Here is a 21,133-nt window from a genome sequence, read left to right as displayed (position 1 = left end):
TTCCTAGACAGAAGCATCTATAGGAATGGAGTTCTCGTGGGTCCTCATTTCTTAACTTTTGTAAATGATGTGAAGGAAGGAGTACAGAATGACACGACAAACTATAGGAGGTACTAAAATGGCAAAGAGTAAATAGCAGTATGTAATCTCATAAAGCTGAATGAATAAAATTGCATAAAATTGCCAGGGGCTTGGGGGCAAAATGAGGTCACTGCAGATGGTGGAAGCAATGTGGCCAGGCAGGTGAAACAACAGTAAACCTGCGGACAGGTGAGAACCTTGGAAAACGGTCAGAATTTGGGAGGTCCAGAAATGGGTGGTGTTAATGATTGAAGTTAGTAGGGCCTGGGAATCAGGTAAACATGGAGATCCGGCCGGAGTTGGCCTTGGTACCAGATTGTTCTGGCAGCAAGCAGTGGGGCCCTAGCGCTCAAGCAGAGCCTCGGTGACAGGACGTGGTCCCAGGAGTGCTGGTCAGAGTAAGGCAGGTCCCGGGCATTCCTCTTCTGATCCAAATAAGACCTGCACGTGATAAAAAAAAAATAGTGCAGAGGTGCTTGTAACATAAAGCAGTAGTCTCTCATCCCCCTACTGCCACCACCCAAAGAGCCCCTCCATGGGGGCAACCATTTTTAATACTTTGGGAGCTAACTACATTACCAAGCAATATGCCTAGACCTGTAACCTGATTAATCAAAGTCAGACGTAATTTACTGACTCCATGCTAAGAAATAGAGAAGGTTTAGCTTATTTACATATTCCTCCATCCACTTCCCAATTTTTGATAGTTATATTTTAATATTTAGTTCTTTTTTGATTGCCTTTACAACTTTAAATAATACTCTTACATCTCTGTTATCAATTCTGGGCTACATCCCTTCACTCCTTATTGTTGGTATAGGAAATTAATATTCTCTGTGGTGTTTTAGGATGAATGTATTAGGGTCATATTTATTTTATGTGTAAAATATTTTTACAAGGAATGCTTTAGTTATCTTAAGGGAATCCCTAATTTTAAGGGAATCTGAATAATCCTTTTATATTTGTGTTTTAGAGCAATATCAGGGAAGCTATAAGTTGATTATTAGCAGGTGAATGGGCAAAATCTCATGAAAGCTGTAGGTTACAACTTGAAGTGAACAGTTTCACTCAAACACACACTCTACTAAAAATCTTTTTTTGTCTTAAGATTGCAAGTCAAAAGGCTTTGGAACTTCAAAGACAAACTTCAGTATTCTTGGAAATTTCTTGCTCGTTTTAGCAAACACTTAGAAACTCCCCTTTATGATGACAAGATACAGAATAAGTTATAGCATTAACTTAAAATTTATTGCAACTGGTATATAAATATTTGCTAGCCGTTTCCTTATTGACCTAACAAATTTAATGGCTAACTCACTTTTCAGGTTTTCTTATTAAACTGATCGAAGCTTCTAACATTCAAGCCAGTCCTGAGCGAAGGTCATGGGACTTTTGTTTCCCACACTACTACAACAAAAATATAAGTGCCTTTTCTCTTCCCTCTACTTCTCTTCCCTCTTTTCATTTCCAAATAGCCATTAGCTATAGCTTTACTTTTACTTCATCAAGGTAGATAATATTTGTATTCTACTTTGTAGCTATAGTTAAGTCCTCTGTGCTACGTCTATAGGTCAATCTTAGAAGCTAAAAAGCAATAAACATATATATTACTATGACTATGTAACTGTTCACTGAAGACCAAAGTGGTGGGCTAGAACTCCATTTCCTTTACTGCTATTCTGATGTGGTCCTTGTGTCATTTAGGGGAGAATGTTCCAAGTATCGCGGCCAAATGGGTTAATTAAAAAAATTTTTTATTAGTTGTTTAAAATCATGTCATATTTTAGTTTGTTTCATGTTTAAGTGTTGACTTTCTTGTTCACTTTTCCTAGAGTTTCAATAAGCTTTTTTTTCTTGTTGCCAAAATATGCAGTCAGCGTATTCTTAAAATAATTCATACTGTCCATTGTGTTGAATCCAGCTCCTATCCAGAGGCATCCCTACTGGGGTCTCCATTCTTCTGCCTCAATCCCTACTGGTTTCTCTGCTATACAACTGTTATTCTGGGACTTTATAAATTCCTGAGTTATTATCACTGCTTTCTGAATCATGTGTTTTTCTCCTTCACAGTTTATATCCTCATTTTGCTGTAGTATTTGCTTTAGTATCTTCCTCAGAAACCATATGTGGCGGCTTCCCTGGTGGTGCAGTGGTTAAGAATCCACCTGCCAATGCAGGAGAGACAGGTTCGATCCCTGGTCCAGGCAGATCCCATGTGCCACAGAGCAACTAAGCCCGTGTGCCACAACTACTGAGCCTGTGCTCTAGAGCCCGTGCTCCGCAACAAGAGAAGCCACCGCAGTGAGAAGCTCACGCACCACAGCGAAGAGTAGGCCATGCTTGCTGCAACTAGAAAAAGCCCGTGCGCAGCAACGAAGACCCAACGCAGCCAAAAATTAATTAATTAATTTAAAAAAAGAAAGAAACCATATGTGGGAGGTAAATTTTCTGAGCCCTTGTTAGCTTTACTTTCACTTAACTGGTAATCTGGCTGAGCCCTTGTTAGCTTAACTTTACTTTCACTTAACTGGTAATCTGGCTGAAACTCTAGTTTCAAAATAGCTTTTCCTCAGAATTTAAAAATCAGTGCTCCATTGTCTTGTAGCATTCATGGTTGCTGATGAGAAGTCTGATGCCAGTCTAATTTTTGTTCCTTTGTAAGTGTTCAGTTTTTAATCTTTGGAAATATTTAGGATTTCTCCTGAAATTGCACAATGATGCATTTAGGTGTGGACTTTTTTGTTGTTGTTTACTTTATGGGATATTTCAACATAGAGACTTTTGTCTGCCTCAGTTTGAAGACATTTATTTCTATTGTTTACCTGGTTCTTTTCTTTTATTTTCTCTGTTCTCTCTTTCTGGACCTCCTGTTAGTTGGATGTTGTAACTCCAAGATTTCTCCTCTATTTCTCCTATTCTTTGCTCAAAATTTCTACCCCTTTATGTTTCTGTTCTAAATTCTGGGGTATTTACTTAACTTTATCTTCTAGATTTTCTGCTGCATTTTTTGTTTTAGTGATCATGTTTTTAATTTCCAAAACTTCTTTCTTGTTCTTAGATTATTTTTTGTTTTTCATAGCATCTCACTTTATAGGTAGAATATTCTTCTTGGATGTTTCTGGGGCCACTAATTAGTGTTTTCTTCAAAATTCTCTTCTGTGTCCTGATTTATATGTTTCTTCCAGCCCAAGTTGTTCTGTTTTTATCATGCATGTATTTGTGTATTTGTTGCTGGTTTTTGTTACACACTTGACGATCTTTGGTTGCTGGTGTGGATCCCCTGCTATAGTGTATGTGGGTCTGTCTCCCTGATGGGGTTCTTACTTCATGGGAGAACTGACTGCAGCACATTTGTGGGTGTGGCTGGCTCTTGAGGGGGGCTTCATTTGGGGTGTGAACATCCACACTAGCGGCCCTGGTTTTCCTTGGACAGTTTATTTAGATCTTCTAGAGAAATATTCCAAGGCTTTCTTTTCCTTCCCTTTTACTCTGTATCATTTTCTCTATTTTCTATGTTCCAGACATTTGTAGAAACTTTTCATCTACTTAAGGCTCCCCCTCCTAATCCTCTTTGCTTATAGGCATGTATCCATTTTTTCCCCTTAACTACCCTTTTAATAGGATCTTGGGAGGGAGGGGAACGAGAAGAAAGAAAATGTGCCTAACATGCTATTTTAAACAAAAAGACCTTTAAGAATTACTTTTCCCTTATTTCAAAATGATCACTATAGAAGATTAAGAAAATAGAGATGGACAATAAAATAGAAAATGATGTTTTTCATCACCCAGCAATAACATTGTTAAGATTTTGAAACATGTTCTAGTTCCTTTTTCATTTTTCTACACATCTATTTATCTGTTTTTTTCTTTTATAATAATAGCATCATACCCTATGTCCTGCTTTAGAATATGCCTCTGAAATTGAAACAATAGCTTTGAAATCTCTTTTCAAGTCACAACGTATCCCTGACAATAATGGTGACCTGGTATTTATTGAAAGATGTTTCATCACTTATTTAGCCAGTCCTCTATTTTTAGACAGGTTGTTTATAATTTTCACTATTATAAACAAGCATTTATAAACATTTTTGGATAAATCTTTAGTCATATCCTTGACTGTTTACTTAGGATACAGCCCTAGTAGTGGAATTGCTGGGTCAAAGTTTATGCAGGTCCCCGCCTTGGTCCAACATTCACAGTACTCTTTGAAATAGCTCCGCTTTAACTTTCTGGGCCCAAACTTTCACTTCACTCTACTGCACTTGAGTTCCCTCAAGCATTATAGCAAGGGCGTTAAGGGTACAATTTTTGGAATCACACAGACCAGGGTTGAATCTTAGCTTTGCCACTTACTAAATGTGTGTAGGCTATTTTAGTTAACCTCTTTGAGCACTAGTTTCCTTTTCTATAACATCGGGGAAATAATTCTACTTTTCTGATGTGGTTGTTGTGAGGATTAAACAAGATAAAAAATGCATGAAGAGTGCTTAACACAGGCTCTGTCAGGTTCAAAGGGTTCATAAATCTGTAATGACAGGGTTAGACCCATTCCTCTCCCTAAGCCCTTGCAAATCTTCCTTCAAGGCCACATTCAAGTTGCACCCACTCCTGTGGGCTTGTAGAGCACATGTGGGCTGGACCCACATGTGATGTCCAGAACACATTGTCTTGTTGGTGTCCTGTGTGTGTGTGTCTGGACTGAAGCGATGTCCTCACCGTCCCGCACTGTGCTGTTCCTCCTTACGGTGACTGACTAACTGCCTTTCATGAGTGTTCACGGGAATAGAGTCCATGATGAAAAGGAGCTTGCCACTCAGTGTTGGTGGCATCAGGATGGTTCTTTGGAGTTTGTAGAGCCCTTTGGCAGCTCAGGAGCTTTGAACATGGTAGCTGGCTCTGAATATTGGTTGAGACCTGCCCTGGGACCCCTGAACCCCAGTGTAGTCTGTGGGCAGCAGAGGAAAGGAACTCTGCCGAGCAGGCAGTGGTGGGCACTTTGCTAAGGCTGAGCCTCTCCTGGACGTTGTCCATCTGGAAAGCAGAGCTCAGAGCTCAGCATGTGGCCTTGGGACCTTTGTGTGGCCTGCCAGATGCCTCCCTGGCCCTCATTACTTTGCACTGGGCCATAAGATGCTTTTGTAGCCAATAGGGCTTTCCTCCCGAACTCACCCAACCCACAAAGGTCCCTTTCATGCCTCGAGGATGCCTCCCCAGTTGCCAGGGGAGATTGAGGAGTACAGTTTGCAGAGCTGCATATGGGAGGGCTTGCCCTGGGATCCCTTCCAGGAGAGGGCCCCGAGGAGGGCCAGTTGATTCGTGGAGTATGCGGCTCACCCTTCTCTCCCATCTGGGTGTCTTTCAGGAGTCATGGCCGGCTTCAACATGGGGGGCGACCTCAGGGAGCCTGCTGCCAGCATCCCCCTGGGCTCCCTAGCAGCTGTTGGCATCTCGTAAGTTCCCCTCGTGGCAATCAGCTGGATAGAGGGAGAGAGAACCCCAGGCAAAGGAGGGGATTGCTCCTTTTGTTCTAAGAGTGCCCCGACTGTGACCTATCTATTCTATATTCCAGTCCTCCTTTTAACACTCAGCCAGCTGGAAAATTCACGTCTGGTGGGTTCAGACGATTGCCCTTTCCTACCCGCTGCCTGGGAATTCAGCAAGGAGGAGGGTTGTTAACCAAGATGAAATCCTTTCTTTCCTTTTTCCTCAGACTCCTGTCCCTCCCCCTCCCCACCCCCATTTTGAACTTGGGCATTTTGTAACCGTTGAGTTTCCAGGGTCATTGCAGGGAATATAAAGAGAATTTTATATTCTCTTTATATATATATATAAAATCTTTCTTTATATATAAAGAAGAATTTTGCGATCAGACAGACTACGATTTGCATCCCAGCCCTGCCGCTGATTGGCTGTGACTTCAGGCAATTTACTTAACTTTCTGTAAAATGGAGGTAATGAGAACAGGGGTGCCCCATTTTCTTCTCTGTAAAATGGAGGTAATGAGAACAGGGGTGCCCCATAGATTGTGGAGGAGATGCTGTGTGTAACAGCACGTAGTAGGAACTCAGAGGCTGACTCTCCTCTTCCCCCAGCTCGCCTCCCTGGCACTGCCCCAAGGCTGTCAGGCATCCCTGTTTTAGTTCGCACTCTGCCACGCACACAAGCAGGCTGGGTGCCTTGGGTCTGTTTCTGACCTTCTAGAATCTTCTGTTTTCTCTCTGTACACGGGAAGAAGCTCCTCTGCCTTCACTGGGTAGGCGTGAAAGGTAATGAGATCCCAGACATGACAAGGGCCCAAGAGGGTTAAAGTGCCTGTATTATTTTAACTGTGATGTTTTTAAAAATATTACTGTGACTGTTTCACCGATGCTGTGTTTGCTTTTAGCTTGTCATGATGGCACTGTTGCTTCTAGCCAGGTACACAGCACCTGTCTCTATTTTGTGCTAAAAAAGGTGATCTGGTCGGGAAGAAAATGAGGCTGACAGAGGGAAGGTTGGGTGTCAGGCAGGAAGGGAAGGAAAGAGCCCTGTCTCGTTTTTGGTCACAGCTGGGAGGTCCCGGGAGGAGCCTTTAGCCCATCCTCCCGCTGTCCAGATGGGGATGAGGCCACAGGGGTCATGTGACTTGATCGAGGTCACAGGGCTTCTGAGGGCAGAGCCAGGTCCCTGCTGGCCTTTCACATTCGGCTTGGCTGTCTGTCACCTGGGGGCCAAGGAACAGCAGGACTCCGAGGCCTGAAAGATGACCAGCTTGTTCTGCTGCAGGATAGTCGGGTGCAGGGCTGCCGGTCAGCCCCTGCCTGCATCCTGGCCACCTAGAGGCCTGGTGGGCCGCTGCTCGCCCCCAACGATCTCTGTAATGTAAGAAGGAGGCAAAACAATGATACGTTTATATTTGTGTGTGTGTGTGTGTGTTTGTGTGTATGAAATATGCTAGAGGAGAAAAAGTACTGGAAGTGCCCCCCAGACAAGCTGGGGGGGGGCTTCATGATGGGCCTTTCTTTGTCCTCTGGGACAGGTCTCCTTGGGAACCCGTAGGCTGAGTGGGGTGGGTTGGGTTGGGATGGGGCTGGACAAGGGCAGGTGGCAGCTCTGGTCCGCTCTTGGGTTTCTTGCAGGTGGTTTCTGTACATCGTCTTTGTCCTCCTGCTGGGCGCCACCTGCACCCGAGGGGCCCTTCGCTATGACTTCCTGATAGCAGAAAAGGTGGGTGAGTCCTGCACTGCCCGACAGGCTCAGGCTGCGGGTCATTGATCGGCTCTGAGCAGCAGTGGCTGCCTCCCCCTTGCAGCCCTACCTGGGGATCCACATAGTCTCGGGCTCAGGACTGAAGTACAGGGGCCAAAACCATGGGGAGCATGCAGGTCCTTCGTATGGATCCCTAGACCCGGGTAACAACACCTGAAAAGGCACATGCATGCAGGTGCTAAGTAATGGGGACACAAGCATCCCTTCATGTCGAAAATCAGGGCAGAAACAAACAATCTGGTCCCCCGAAATCCCCAGCTCCAACAGCCCTTCATTTTTGCCAATAGCCTCCCCTTCCACCACAAGCAGGAAGTGCTACTTGCAAGAAACGGGTAGGAAGGAGGAGGCTGACAGATGGAAAAGAGGGTGGCAAGGTGGAGGCAGATGGCGGAAGTCCAGCGCCAAGGTGGAGGGCGGTGAGAGGCAGGGCTGGAGGCCCCTTGTCCCCTCGGGCTCCCCAGGGAGGTGGCCCCGTGACAGGCTGGAGGTCATGTGACAGTCAAGGACACTCACTTGGCATCTCTAGAACCCAGGAGAATAAGACTTCCACACATTCTTCTGGAAATCCCCAAAAACTCCTATCTTCCCTTCAGTTCCCTGAGGGAAAAGTGGGCCCTGAGATTGCTGTCACGTATCAGAGAGATGCGCCAGGCCAGGGAGGTTTTCTTACTCAGTTAACTCCTGAGTATCACTGCTCATATGTAGGAGAAAGTACCCTTTTCTCTGGTGTGAGGCTTTGCAAAGCAGCCTTGCAGATACATGGAGGGGCACTGCTTGGGGCAACCTGGGGCCGGAAACTCTGAACTTACATTTTACAGCTACGTTTGGGCTTGATTTTCACATTACCACAGGTTTCTTTTTCAGGCATGTAGACGCAGGTGTCAAGGTGATATTTGCTTTTGGGGGATGGGGGGTCTTGGCCTTACCGTGTAAGCAGGTGTTAAAAGGGGGAGCAGTTCGGGTAGTGAGAGCGCTGACACCCACCTCCCAGGGCCCAAGGTCTTAGACCCCCCCACCCCAGGCGAGCAAGGTTTACTCTCAGGGGAGGAATCAACATCAGCTTCCCCCATTTATACCTCCGTGCTCGCTGCCGTCTTGCGTTTCATCTCCCAGGGGCCTCTTCTCTAACTGTGGAATGAAAAGCTTGGCCGCATCAGAGAGATTAAAGTCCTCCAGGAGCAGCTGGGCCTTGGCCCGAGGGAGCTGCCGGCTGCTGTCTGCACCGTGCCAGTGGCCAGCTATCTCTGCCCCTCCACGAGCCGGTTCTTCCTCGTGGATTCCCCCACGGAGGTCCCTTCAACCACCAGAGACTCTGATCTGGATGGAGGGAGGCCAGTGATCCCTGGGCGGGGTCTCCTCTCTCCGCTCCTTCCCCTGCTTTGCAGGGAAGCTAAGAACGGGTGTGCGGGAGCCTGGGCAGCCTGTATCCGAGGAAGGCCACAACAGCAAGCGAGTAAGAACGTCTGCACGGACAGCGCAGGGGAGACTTCGTGGGTGGAGATTCCACCACTAATAATAGACTCGTGAATGGGGTCAGGGAGGGGCTGGAGTTTGTCTGAAATGCCACCTGTCCCAGGCACTAAAACAGCTAGGCAGGCAAGCCCTTCTGTGGTTGGGGACACCTGCCAAACCATGCCTGGCAAATGCATGTGGGAATGTCACTACGCGCATACCAGGTGAGAGGTGGACAGTTGGTTTTTGGAGAGGACAAGAGACTGTTTCCCGGAACAGGCTGTTGTAAAACCTACGAAAAAAAGAAAAGATAGTGTTCTTGATTGTCAGTAGCAAGCAGGGGCCAGCGCAGCAACTGAGGGAACAGAGAAGGAACCAGCCAGGGCAGCTCCACAACAGCAGCGCCCTGGTGCACTGCCCGCTGTGGTCCCCTACAAAGGGGACCGTGTGGGATTTTCCCCCCAAAGCCATGAAACCCGGCTTTGCTCCCTTCTTGCCCTTCAGCATCCCTCCTTGGGACTGACCAGGCTGCAGTAGCAGGGACTATACTTGGGCAGTAAGTTGGGCCACAGACAATTGTACTCACAGCACCTGGAGGATGGGAGGGTACAGCATGAGAGGCTGGCAGGTACAGGTGTGGCCTCCTTACGTGGTCGCTTGACACAACCTGCCACCCTGATGTGGTTTTAATAAACTGCTCATCTCTCCCTCACATCTTAGCTGTGGCCTGGGTTCTGAGCTGGCCCATCTCTGAGCTCTCCTGGGCCCGAGGCAGCAAGGCCTCTTCCGTCTGGTCTGTGTGCCCCGAGGGCTGGGCACAGACCTCCAGCATCCACCCCTTGGCGTTCTTCCTCATGAAGCTCCTCTGAGCACGTCCCTCTCTTTCTCACAAGCTTTTTCTGCCAGAACAATTATCTTCAGTGGCCGCTGCCTACCCTGGATTCCTTTCCACTGACCTGCAGCGGGTCAGTTCATCTGTTTCTTTCTGGGTTTCCTGCAGCTTCTCTGATCTATTTCTAATTATTTGGCTTCCCAGCCCATGGTTTCTCTCAGAAGTTTCTTTTCACTTTATATCCCTACCCCAGAGGGACTTTTTCCTGGATGTTGGGTGTCAGTCTCACTAATGTTACACTTTCTAAAAAACCCTGAGTACGTCAAGGTGGCTCTGAGGTAATCTGTGTAAAGTACAACGCCTGGTGCATAGTAGGTGCTTATTACATTTTGACTCCCTACACACTCCTTGTGGGGATACCCTTACAGATAGGACACATTTTGGGGTGGGGACATTTTTTCCTATGAATCCACATGTTTAACTGAATAGGAAAAGCCCCCAAAGTGTCAATCCCAATGTTATTCGGTTATAGAAAAAGGAGTTGTATAAAGAGCAGGTATTAGTAGGGGTAAAATTAAATAGATTGAATAATTTTTTCAGAATAAACTTGTATGCAGCCCAAGAAAAAATGTTTATTACACATCAAAAAGACCAAGTATTTTAGGAGCCTTGGGGCTTGCTAACTAGCAAAATAAGAAACTAAGTAGGAACAGTATCCTCAAAGCATGTTTGTGAAACATGGGGTATCCTACGGGGAAAACTCTCATCATTCTTGGATTAGACAGTCACGGCTTCCCACGTTCACAAGCTACGCCTGGGAAGTCGGGGTGAGGCAGGGCTCGTGGCTGGGGGGTGAGCCCAGCCCAGCATCCGCCACCCAGCCCCCCCTGCCTGTCCTCTGCTCTCCGTCGTGGACACGGCTCCGCATCTCAGGAAGTGAAGCCAACTTTGTTTCCTTCTGGAAAGTGTCTATCAAGTGAGAGGGAAAACGGGCCTGAAAGTTGCGATGTTGGTCAACTCATGGAATGAGGACAGTATTAGAAAACTCATGTCTCCAGAAAGAGGGAACTGCTGAGGCATCGCCATCGTCGTACATTTGGGATCGTACCGGTGTCAGGATGTACTCCTCAGTCACGTCAAGGGGCCACAGGAATTAGGTGAGGTAGAGTGAGTTCCTTGGAAATGACTTTAAATTCAGTCCTTCAAGAGAAGAGAGCAGCCAGCAGGTTGGTGGGCTCTCTCAATGACTGGAGCTCCAGTGGGAGCCGGGATCAAATACCAAGAACAGAGAGATGAATTAATGATTTTCATCAGTAGTTACGAAAAGAGAAATTAGGGTAGTTCACACCCCAGATAATATTTTAGAAAGACAGCTTTTTGTGATGACTCACACCGGTGGATGACAGAGGGGCACATTTTACTTTTTCCTAAAGAACTGTTGACACACATCTGCTCAAATAGATTCTTACTTCCACCTCCACTGGCACAGATAGCAAGTGTACAGCCCCATATAAATACAGAAAATGATTACATTCTGCGCGGCTGGGAGCAAAGCTGTGGAGTTTACTGGTGCACCTGTAAAACCTTGCCCTATGCCAGTTATCCACGCGGTCCTCAGGCAATGCTCCCTACATGGGTGGATGGATGAGAGAAAGGAAGGGGCAGGACTCAGGTGGGAGAGAGAGAGGGAATGGAGTTGTTATAATATATCCAACCACGAGGACCAACATTTCATTTATTTTTCAGAAAATTGACTGAATAACAGTTTTATATAAAAGAGTGGCAAGTGAGCAGCCCATTCTAAACACAATTGACATACTGGACATAAGTCCACGATTGACACCTGGACAGTTGTCCCTTTGGCCCTCAGCCCCAGGGCTCTGCAGGGATCCTGGGGAGCATTTGTGGGGAGGCTGGCCAGGATGGAGGTCACCATATCACAGTCTCATGTTGCCAGAGACTTCCTCTGGCCAGTTCCATCACTGAAGGATGCCAGCCTGGGCAGTCTTCTTCCCACTCATGTCCACTGCAAATGGGCAGGCTATAAATGAAAAAGAATTATTTTTAAATATTTATTTATTTATTTATATTATTTTTTTTTTTTGTCTGTGTCGGGTCTTAGTTGTGGCACGCAGGCTCCAGAGCACGTGGGCTTATTAGTTGCAGCACGCAGACTCTCTGGTTGTGGCATGCAGGCTCCAGAGTGTGTGGGCTCTGCAGTTGCGGCACGTGGGCTCTCTGGTTGTGGCGTGCAGGCTTAAGTTGCCCCGCGGCATGTGAGATCTTAGTTCCCTGACCAGAGGTTGAACCGGTGTCCCCTGCATTGCAAGACCAAGTCTTAACCACTGTGGACCACCAGGAAAGTCCCTGAAAAAGAATTTTTTTAAAATTGTTCATTTATTTTTGGCTGTGTTGGGTCTTTGTTGCTACATGTGGGCTTTCTCTAGTTGTGGTGAGCAGGGGCTACTCTTCGTTGCAGTGTGCAGGCTTCTTATTGTGGTGGCTTCTCTTGTTGTGGAGCACGGTCTCTAGGTGCGCGGGCTTCAGTAGTTGTGGCTCACGGGCTCAGTTGTTGTGGCTCACGGGCTCTAGAGCGCAGGCTCAGTAGTTGTGGTGCACAGGCTTAGTTGCTCCGCGGCATGTGGGATCTTCCCGGGCCAGGGATCCAACCCGTGTCCCCTGCATTGTCAAGCAGATTCTTAACCACTGTACCACCAGGGAAGTCCAAAGAATTTTGTTTTAAACTCAAATGTATATAACCTTTTGGATAAGAAGCAGTAAAATTTCTGCAAGGAAATACCATGCCTGCCTGTGCTGGAGAATTCTCTGAGGGGAGGATGCAATGAAGACAGTGTACCAGGCCCAGTGGCTTTCACCCTCACTGCACATTAGAATCACTGGAGGCCTTTTGAAAAATCAACCATGTCTGTGTCCCATATGCTAATTAAAGCAGAACTTCTGGGGTGACTCGTGTATAGCCAGAGTGGAGAACTACTGGGTCAGATTTTCAAAAAAAAGCTTTTGATAAAATTTCATTGCAGAGTCCATTAAAAAAAAAAGTCAACAGACAGAAACAAAGGTTACAGATGAATGATTGTATCTCAGGATGGATCAGGGATTGATACTGGGACCAGTTTATTGGACAATTTTATAAGACATCCAGGGCACGAGTCACAGTGAAGTCATGAAGCTTTATGACTTCAGCGGGCACTTGCTGAACCCTGTGTGCCAGACTTAGGTGTGACAGGGAGGGGCCAAGATGCATGAGACTCAGGAGTTTATGGCACGCTGGCAAGATGGGCCGTGAGCATAATTAACTGTACCACAGGGTAGGAAATAACATGCCATTGGAGCATACAAATAAAGTGAGGGAAACGTTAGATGACGTTAATTTCTTCTAGTAGTAAAGTGGTAAGAAGGGTGTGAGTGGGATAGTTGTAAGATACCCATGACATTGAAAAACAGAGGAGAGATTCATTGGGGATGAAGATGAGGTCATGCATTTAGGGAGAAGTCATCACACTGAATTAAGGAAAATGTAGGCTCTGTAGTGGACCTTAGTCTTGTCCATCAAACTTCTGTCCTCCCTGACCATTTGGGGGTTATTCCCCCTGTGTGAGGTCTTGAAGGGAGTGAGCCCCATTTAATATTATAGGAGTCCAGATGACCAGACTCTCACTTACCTGTCCCTCTGTGGCCCTGGTAGGGCATGTGACTGAGGCTGGGCCCATCAGATGCTCCAAATGTAATGAATGAGGCAAAGATAAAGGGATGGTGAGGATTCATCTTTAGGACAGCAGGTGCTGGTCGCAGCTTGGTCAGACTGCTCCTGTTCAGGAGTCTGAGCGTGCCTCCAGCCTTGGGTCTTGCCTTTACCCAAGCCTGATCTTTCAGTCTCCTGATGATCGATCCTGTGACCCTCTAGTATCCTACAAATATATTCTTAAAAAAATATTTCCAGGGACTTCTCTGGTGGTCCAGGGGTAAAGAATCCACCTTCCAATGCAGGGGACGTGGGTTCGATCCCTGGTCGGGGAACTGAGATCCCACATGTCGCGGGGCAACTAAGCCCGCGTGCCACAACTACTGAGCTCACGCTCTGCAAACTACAGAGCCCACGCACCCTGGAGCCCACGTGCCACAACTAGAGAGAGAAAACCTGCACGCCACAACTAGAGAGAAGCCTGCGTGCTGCAACGACAGATCCCGTGTGCCGCAACTAAGGCCAGACTCAGCCAAAAAAAAAAAAATTAAAATAAAGTTTAAAAAAATTGTTGTTAAAAAAATATATTTCCAGTCCAGAATCCTGGCTGATGCAGGTTTCTGGTGATAATTTATGGGCCAGGAAAGAGGTCTAGCCAGTGTTCAATATAGCTTGATGCCACTGACCCAGTGCATTTGCTAAAGCAAGGAAGTAAAAACTGGGGTGAGGAGAGTCTTCATGGAGAAGGGTGTAAGTAACAAAACTGAAAATGAAATCTAACCCAACTGTAATAGTTGGACAATGAAGCACTTAGAGTACACAGTTCGGGACATTTGCCTAAAGTAAAGTAGAAAGGAGAAGGTACCTCAAATACTCAAGAAAAGAGAGAGACTTCCCTGTGGGTACAGATGAGGTCCAGCTCAGGAGGGAGAGATAGATTCATGACAGACAGGGTGGGACACAGCTGCATGGCCAGCAGCATTGATCTGTGTGCAAGGTGACACCAAGCAGAACAACTCTGCCCTCTCTTATTCTATCTGTTGTTCGTGCCTTCTGGGCCATGTGGGTCCTGGATCTCATTCTCCTGCTCAGCATTTATATTTCTGTGTTGGCACCAAGTGGACCAGGATGAACCAGACAGGAGCCCTGCAGAAATGAAGCCAGTGGAAGCGATGGTGTGCCTGGTGCTCCCCAACCTCATGCTGAGGTGCTGCGGAGCCCAGAGGAACACCAAGCACACCTGGTAACGGGCTGGGGGTGGCCTCATGGAGGAGCGGAGATTTGTGCTGAGTCTTGAAGCACAATTGGGAGTTTAAGAGACAGACAATGAGTAGATTAGGGGTGTGGACAGAGGGTTCCAGCAGGCAGAGAAATCATGCTGATAGACTCTGAGTGTGCGGGGTGTGGGGCTGGAAGAGTCACAGACCAGGAAGAGCCAGGTGTGTCGGGGGGTGTGGAGAGCCATTGGTATTTTTATGGCAGGGGCATTATGATCAGATGTGCATTTAGGTCACACTGGCAGAGGCTTGGGGACAGAGCTTAGCCACTTAGCATTGTTGGTGGTGGTTCTCAAAGGATAGTCCCCAGACCATCTGCATCAGCATCACCTGGGCACTTGTTAGAAATCCAGATTTGGGGCCCTACCCCAGACCTACTGAATCAGAAACTCTGAGGTAAGGTCCAGAAATCCGTGTTTTAACAAGCACTCCGGATGAATCTGACGCACACTCAGTTTGAGAACCTCTGTGTAGTCTGTACAGGAAGTGATGGTGGGTCAAACTCAAAATGATAGCAGTACCAAGGAAGTGGGGTGGGGCTGGGGTATTGGAAATATATCCAGGATGTTGAATCTAGAGGATTTATGGTCAGATGGGGTGTGGGTGGGCGGGTGCCAGGGGAGAGAAAGGTACATAAGCAGGTTCTGACACTGGATAATGAAACTGCTTCCTCATATAGGTGTCCCTGGTGGGCTTCCTGTTCCTTTTGGGCTTATACATCTCGTCCCTGGCCTCCTGTATGGGAGGCCTCTACGGAGCACCCCGGATCCTGCAGTGCATCGCCCAGGAGAAAGTGATTCCTGCGCTGGCCTGTCTGGGGCAAGGGGTGAGTGAACTTTTCTTTGAGAAATGTACATTTTGCCACTAACCTGATCATTGGCCAATAAATTGCTTAAGTCTTTCTGATAAGAGCCGCTGGTCCGCTTCTGGTGGGGAGAAACAAGAATGCACCCCCGTCCTCTGGCTGCTTTAGTCTGGGGCCAATGAACAAAGTGTCTGTCAATGTCACAACCACCCAGGGCCCTTTAGCGCTGGGTTAGCTAACCGTCACCATAGCACTGTGGACCCTGAACAGCAGGGAGAGGGAGTGCCACAACCTTTAATAAAAATAAATTCTGGGGCTTCCGTGGTGGCGCAGTGGTTGAGAGTCTGCCCGCCGATGCAGGGGACGCGGGTTCGTGCCCCTGTCTGGGAAGATCCCACATGCCGCGGAGCGGCTGGGCCCGTGAACCATGGCCGCTGAGCCTGCGCGTCCGGAGCCTGTGCTCCGCAACGGGAGAGGCCACAACAGTGAGAGGCCCGCGTACCGCAAAAAAAATTTTTTTAATAAAAATAAATAAATAAATAAATTCTGGATCCTCCAAGTTTAGCCTAGAGGGAAGAGTCTCTTGGTGAGGAGGGGAGCTGGTCCTTGCAGTTCTAACTGTATCCTGGAGGTTCACCTTCCCTTTGGGGTTGCTTTAGGATGATTTCTCACACCTCTGGTCTCTGGGCTCTCTGTTAGTCATCACGGCCCAAACCCTAATACAACTTGGTTGAGTCATGGAACAATCAAATGAGACATTCCTAAAACCGAAGGGGTGACAGGAGAAAGAAACAGAACCCCACTTCCCAATCATGTGTTTTGCAAGCTGTAGTTGATTTCTGTGTTGTTGGAACACCACAGGGGTCCTCCCCACCCCCTTCCCATGCCCATCCCACCTCTTGTTTGGGGCCACATAGTTACAAGTCACCTTTTTTTTTTTTTTTTTTGCGGTACGCGGGCCTCTCACTGCTGTGGCCTCTCCCGTTGCGGAGCACAGGCTCCGGACGCGCAGGCTCAGTGGCCATGACTCACAGGCCCAGCCGCTCCGCGGCGTGTGGGATCCTCCCGGACCGGGGCACGAACCTGTGTCCCTTGCATCGGCAGGCGGACTCTCAACCACTGTGCCACCAGGGAAGCCCGACAAGTCACCTTTAATTCCTCTCTTTACCTTCTTCTACTTCTTATCCACCAGTCAGCGTGGGCGGGTAGGACAAATGACTGTCATCTCTAGTACCTTCCATGTGGTATATGCCTTTTATTTTATTTTAATTTCATTTATTTTTTATTAGATAAAAAAATGATATAAAAGGCACCCTGAGAATTTTTGCTCCTGTCATGAGTCTTCCTACTCTTTCTTCATCTGCACCCATGCCTTACCAGTAGCTGGTTTTATTAGTTTTTTAGGAATCCTTCTCTCTTCTATTTTTACAAAGATTGTGTTCTACCCTCTTGCACTGTTGGTGGGAATGTAAATTGACACAGCCACTATGGAGAACAGTATGGAGGTTCCTTAAAAAACAAAAAATAGAACTACCATACGGCCCAGCAATCCCACTAATGGGCATATAGCCTGAGAAAACCATAATTCAAAAAGAGTCATGTACCACAATGTTCATTGCAGCACTATTTACAATAGCCAGGACATGGAAGCAACCTAAGTGTCCATCAACAGATGAATGGATAAAGAAGATGTGGCACATATATACAATGGGATATTACTCAGCCATAAAGAGAAATAAAATTGAGTTATTTGTAGTGAAGTGGATGGACCTAGAGTCTTGTCATATAGATTGAAGGAAGTCAGAAAGAGAAAAACAAATACTGTATGCTAACACATATATATGGAATCTAAAAAAAAAAAATGCTTCTGAAGAACCTAGGGGCAGGACATGAATAAAGATGCAGACGTAGGGAATGGACTTGAAGACATGGGGAGGGGGAAGGGTAAGCTGGGATAAAGTGAGAGAGTGGCATTGACATATATACACTACCAAATGTAAAGTGTAGCTACTGGGAAGCAGCCTCATAGCACAGGGAGATCAGCTAGGCGCTTTGTGACCACCTAGAGGGGTGGGATAGGGAGGGTGGAAGGGAGATGCAAGAGGGAGGAGATTTGGGGATATATGTATATGTATAGCTGATTCACTTTGTTATACAGCAGAAACTAACACACTACTGTAAAGCAATTATACTCCAATAAAGATGTTTAAAAAAAAAGGTTGTGTTCTATATACATTGTTCTATACCTTGCTTTTCTTCATATAATATAGCTTGGAAATCTATCTTTTCACATAAATATAGAGAGAACTTTCTCATTCTTTTTCCATCATGTGTATATGCCATAGTTTATTAACCAGTTCCCTATAGATAGTATGGCTTCCAGTAAACAGTACTACAAAGGATACTCGTGTGTGTGTGTGTGTGTGTGTGTGTGTGTGTGTGTACAATTTTGTACATGTGCAAATAGATATAGGATAAATTTTCATAAGTGGGCTTGCTGATCAAAAGGTAAATGCATTTTTAACGTTAATAGATATTGCCAAAACACCTTCCATGGAATTTTATCATTTTGTACTTCTACCAGCGATGTATGAGAGTTCCTGTTTCCAAATAGCCATCATGACTGTTAGATTCAGGCCAAAAGACCCTGCTTTATAGGATTCTGTTCTGGTCTCTAAGAAATTCATGAGGTCAAGGGGACCTGCCCTTCTAGATCCCATACCCACCTTCTAGACCATGGTCCAGGTATCCTACACCCTGGAATTTCCTTCCCAGATATCCCCCAGCCTAAATGCAGGGTCTGCCAGGGCGTCTTCCCTGAACCTGTCCATTTTAGGGCTAGGGTGTGGGCTGAGAATCCACATGTGGGTGTAGGCCCGCCCTGCAGTGTGGTCTAGGAAGACGAAAGTTGCGGGTGGGCAATGAGCTGGATCCTGCAGTGAGGAGCTCCGGGGAGTGCAAGAACTCTAAACTTGAACCTGGCCTTCCCCATTGTCGTGAAGGTATATTTGCCGAGGAAGGAAGACAGAACATACCTGATTTAATGGTTATGAGCTTGGTTTATAATTGTGCATATCTGGACACAGGACGTGTGGCTCGCCATTTGCACTCGTGCCTGAGCACCACAGTGTCAGATGAGCCTGTCTACAGCTCAATGTCAGATATGAATTTTTGCCAGTTGTGCGGTGAGACATGGCATCTTAAGGTACTTGTGATCTGCATTACCCTTATTAGGAAATGTGTTGAGCACCTTTTCCCCTAAGAGTCATTTGCATTTTTTTCCCTGTGATTGTTCGTCTTTTTCTTCTGAATTGACAGATGCTGTTTCTTTGTTACATGTATTACAAATATTTTCTCTAGTTGTCACATGCCTTTTGGAGGAATATTTTTTGTCAAAGCTTCTTTACATATGATTAAATTTTACTAGTACATTTTTTCTTTCAATGGAGGAGAGAGGAAACTTTAAAAATTTTTTGAGGTATATTCAGCATACAGAAAAGCGCATAAAACCAATATGAACAGCTTAAACAATGACTATGAAGTGAACATCGTGTAACCTCCACCCAAGAACACTGCCAGTCCCTGATGCCACCCTCCACATACCCTCTCTGGTCGGAGCCCCGTCCCTCTCACTGTGGAAGCTACCATCCATACTCCTGTGATAATTTCCTTGCTTTCTCTGTGGTTTTACTCAGGAAACTTTTTCTGAAAGGGGCCAAATGGTAAATATTTTAGGCTTTGCAGGCCCTACGGTCTCTGTCACAACTACTCAACTCTGCTGTTGTAGCTCGAAAGTTGCCACAGACAATACCTAATGGGGTAATTGTGGCTGTCTTCCAATAAAACTTTGTGCACACTGAAATCAGAATTTCATGTAATTTTCAGGTGTCACAAAATATTGCTCTTCTTTGATTTTTTCCCTGTTTAAAAATGTAAAACCATCTTTAGCTCGTGGGCATACATAAACAGATGGTGTCCAGATCTGGCCCAGGGGCCATGGTTTGCCAACTCTGGATTACATCCTAGTTCAGTGTTGCCTGTTTTTTAAACTTTATATAAATGTGGCATGCTTCTTTCATGCGTCATTATGTGTATGTGATTTATCCGTGTTTTTGCTTGTAGCGGCGGCTTGTTTATTATCATCTCTATGTAGCATTTCTTCATTTACTGAAGTTTATTTACTCATCTTGTTGTCATGATATGTCCCAATATGGGACTGTTACAGACAGTGCAGCAAACATTCTTGTAGTAGACTTGTTCACGTATGGCGTTCTTCCAGACCCTGTACCCATTAGTGGAATTGGTCAATTGTAAGGTGTGTATATCTTCACTTACTAGATAACACCAAACTCTTTTTCCAAAGTCGTTGTGTTAATTTACACTCCTGTCAGCAGTGGGTGAGTGTTCCCATTCCTCTGTGTTCTTGCCAATACTTGAGATTATTAGATGTTTTAATTTTTGCCAATCTGGTGGGTGTTTAATGGTATCTCACTATAGTTTTAATTTGCATTTCCCTGATTACTAATGAGGTTGGACATCTTTCATATGTTTAATAGACATTCTTTTGCACATTTTTTTAGTGGGTTGTCTGTCTGCTAATTATTTTGTAGGGATTCTTTGTATATTCTGGATTACCCTTTGTCAGTTACATGTGTCACAAATATCTTTTCCCATTCTGTGACTTGACTTTTCTTTATGGTGTCTTTTGGTAACAGAAGTTCATGTGTGACTATTTTATCACTTTCCAACCCACCCTTGTCAAAGTCCTTTCCTGGACCACTTGCATTTCCTACAGTTTACCTAAGACCTCCTTCCACTTACCTAAGACCCTCCTTTTAAGTTTTTGTTAGTTTATGAGGATTTATTTTATCCTTGGTAGTTTTATTGTTAGAGTATGCCAAATAGTTGTAGCAAATATACCCCAAAATGTAATGTTCAAAAACAATAAAATGTATTGTTACTCCTTTTTCTAAAAAAAATTTTACTCTGAGGTTCTAGGGAAGGTGTTTCAAGTCAACAGGGCCTCTGATCCTCAGAGACTCAGGCCATGATGACTTCACTATCTTCATCTTGTGACTTTGAAGATTGCACTCTGTTCCAACCCTCAGTAAGGGGAACGCACTGGAGGAACATACCTGGGAGGTTCACAGGTCAGATCTGAAAGTGGCTGATGTGCCCTTCCATCACAGAGTGCTGGTATAAAGGAGATGGAAGCAGTGGTTAGATCCTGTGTCTATCCTGAGAGTAAGACTGACAATATTTACTGGAGGAGAATGAGTGAGTGAGAAGAGGCATCAAGAATTTTGCTTGACTGAGCAACTAGAAGGATGGAGTGGCCATTTTCCGAGGTGGAGCAGCTGCAGAGGAGTAGATTTGAGAGGCAGGACATTGGAGGATCAGCAGTTTGGTTTTGGAAATGTTAGGTTTGAGATCCTATTAGACATCAACCGGAAATGTTGAGTAGATAGTTGAATATTTAAGTCTGGATTTCAGGGGAGTATTTCAGGCTGGAGATTTAAATTTGGGAGCTGAGAGCACTAAGCTAGTATTTAAAGCCATGAGCCTGATTGAAATCCTAGAGAGGGAACATAGACAGAGAAGAGAAGGGAACATAGACTGAAGATGGAGCTGGGGAGTGCTCTAAATGCAGATTTCAGAGATGTGGAGTGGCCAGCGACAGAGACTAAGGAGCAGTCAATGACAAGGAGACGAACCAAGAGAAGCGAGGAGACCAG

The 21,133-nt window shown here is 45.8% G+C and overlaps 1 protein-coding gene across 1 annotated transcript in view; it reads left to right on the top strand.

Annotated features, from left to right (window-relative positions):
• SLC12A8 (solute carrier family 12 member 8) overlaps nt 1-21,133 on the top strand; it is a gene marked incomplete at its 5' end in the record, with an annotated part of 147,908 nt that overhangs the window by 102,957 nt on the left and 23,818 nt on the right. Inside the window, 3 exons of the mRNA XM_079704778.1 lie at nt 5,444-5,531; nt 7,200-7,287; nt 15,273-15,419. Coding sequence (XP_079560904.1) covers nt 5,444-5,531; nt 7,200-7,287; nt 15,273-15,419 — 323 coding nt within the window. The remainder of the gene's footprint in view (nt 1-5,443; nt 5,532-7,199; nt 7,288-15,272; nt 15,420-21,133) is intronic.

This window comes from Hyperoodon ampullatus (genome assembly GCF_949752795.1).
Source record: "Hyperoodon ampullatus genome assembly, chromosome: 5".
Classification (NCBI taxonomy): domain Eukaryota; kingdom Metazoa; phylum Chordata; class Mammalia; order Artiodactyla; family Ziphiidae; genus Hyperoodon; species Hyperoodon ampullatus.
This window is presented reverse-complemented; position numbering and strand designations above follow the sequence as displayed.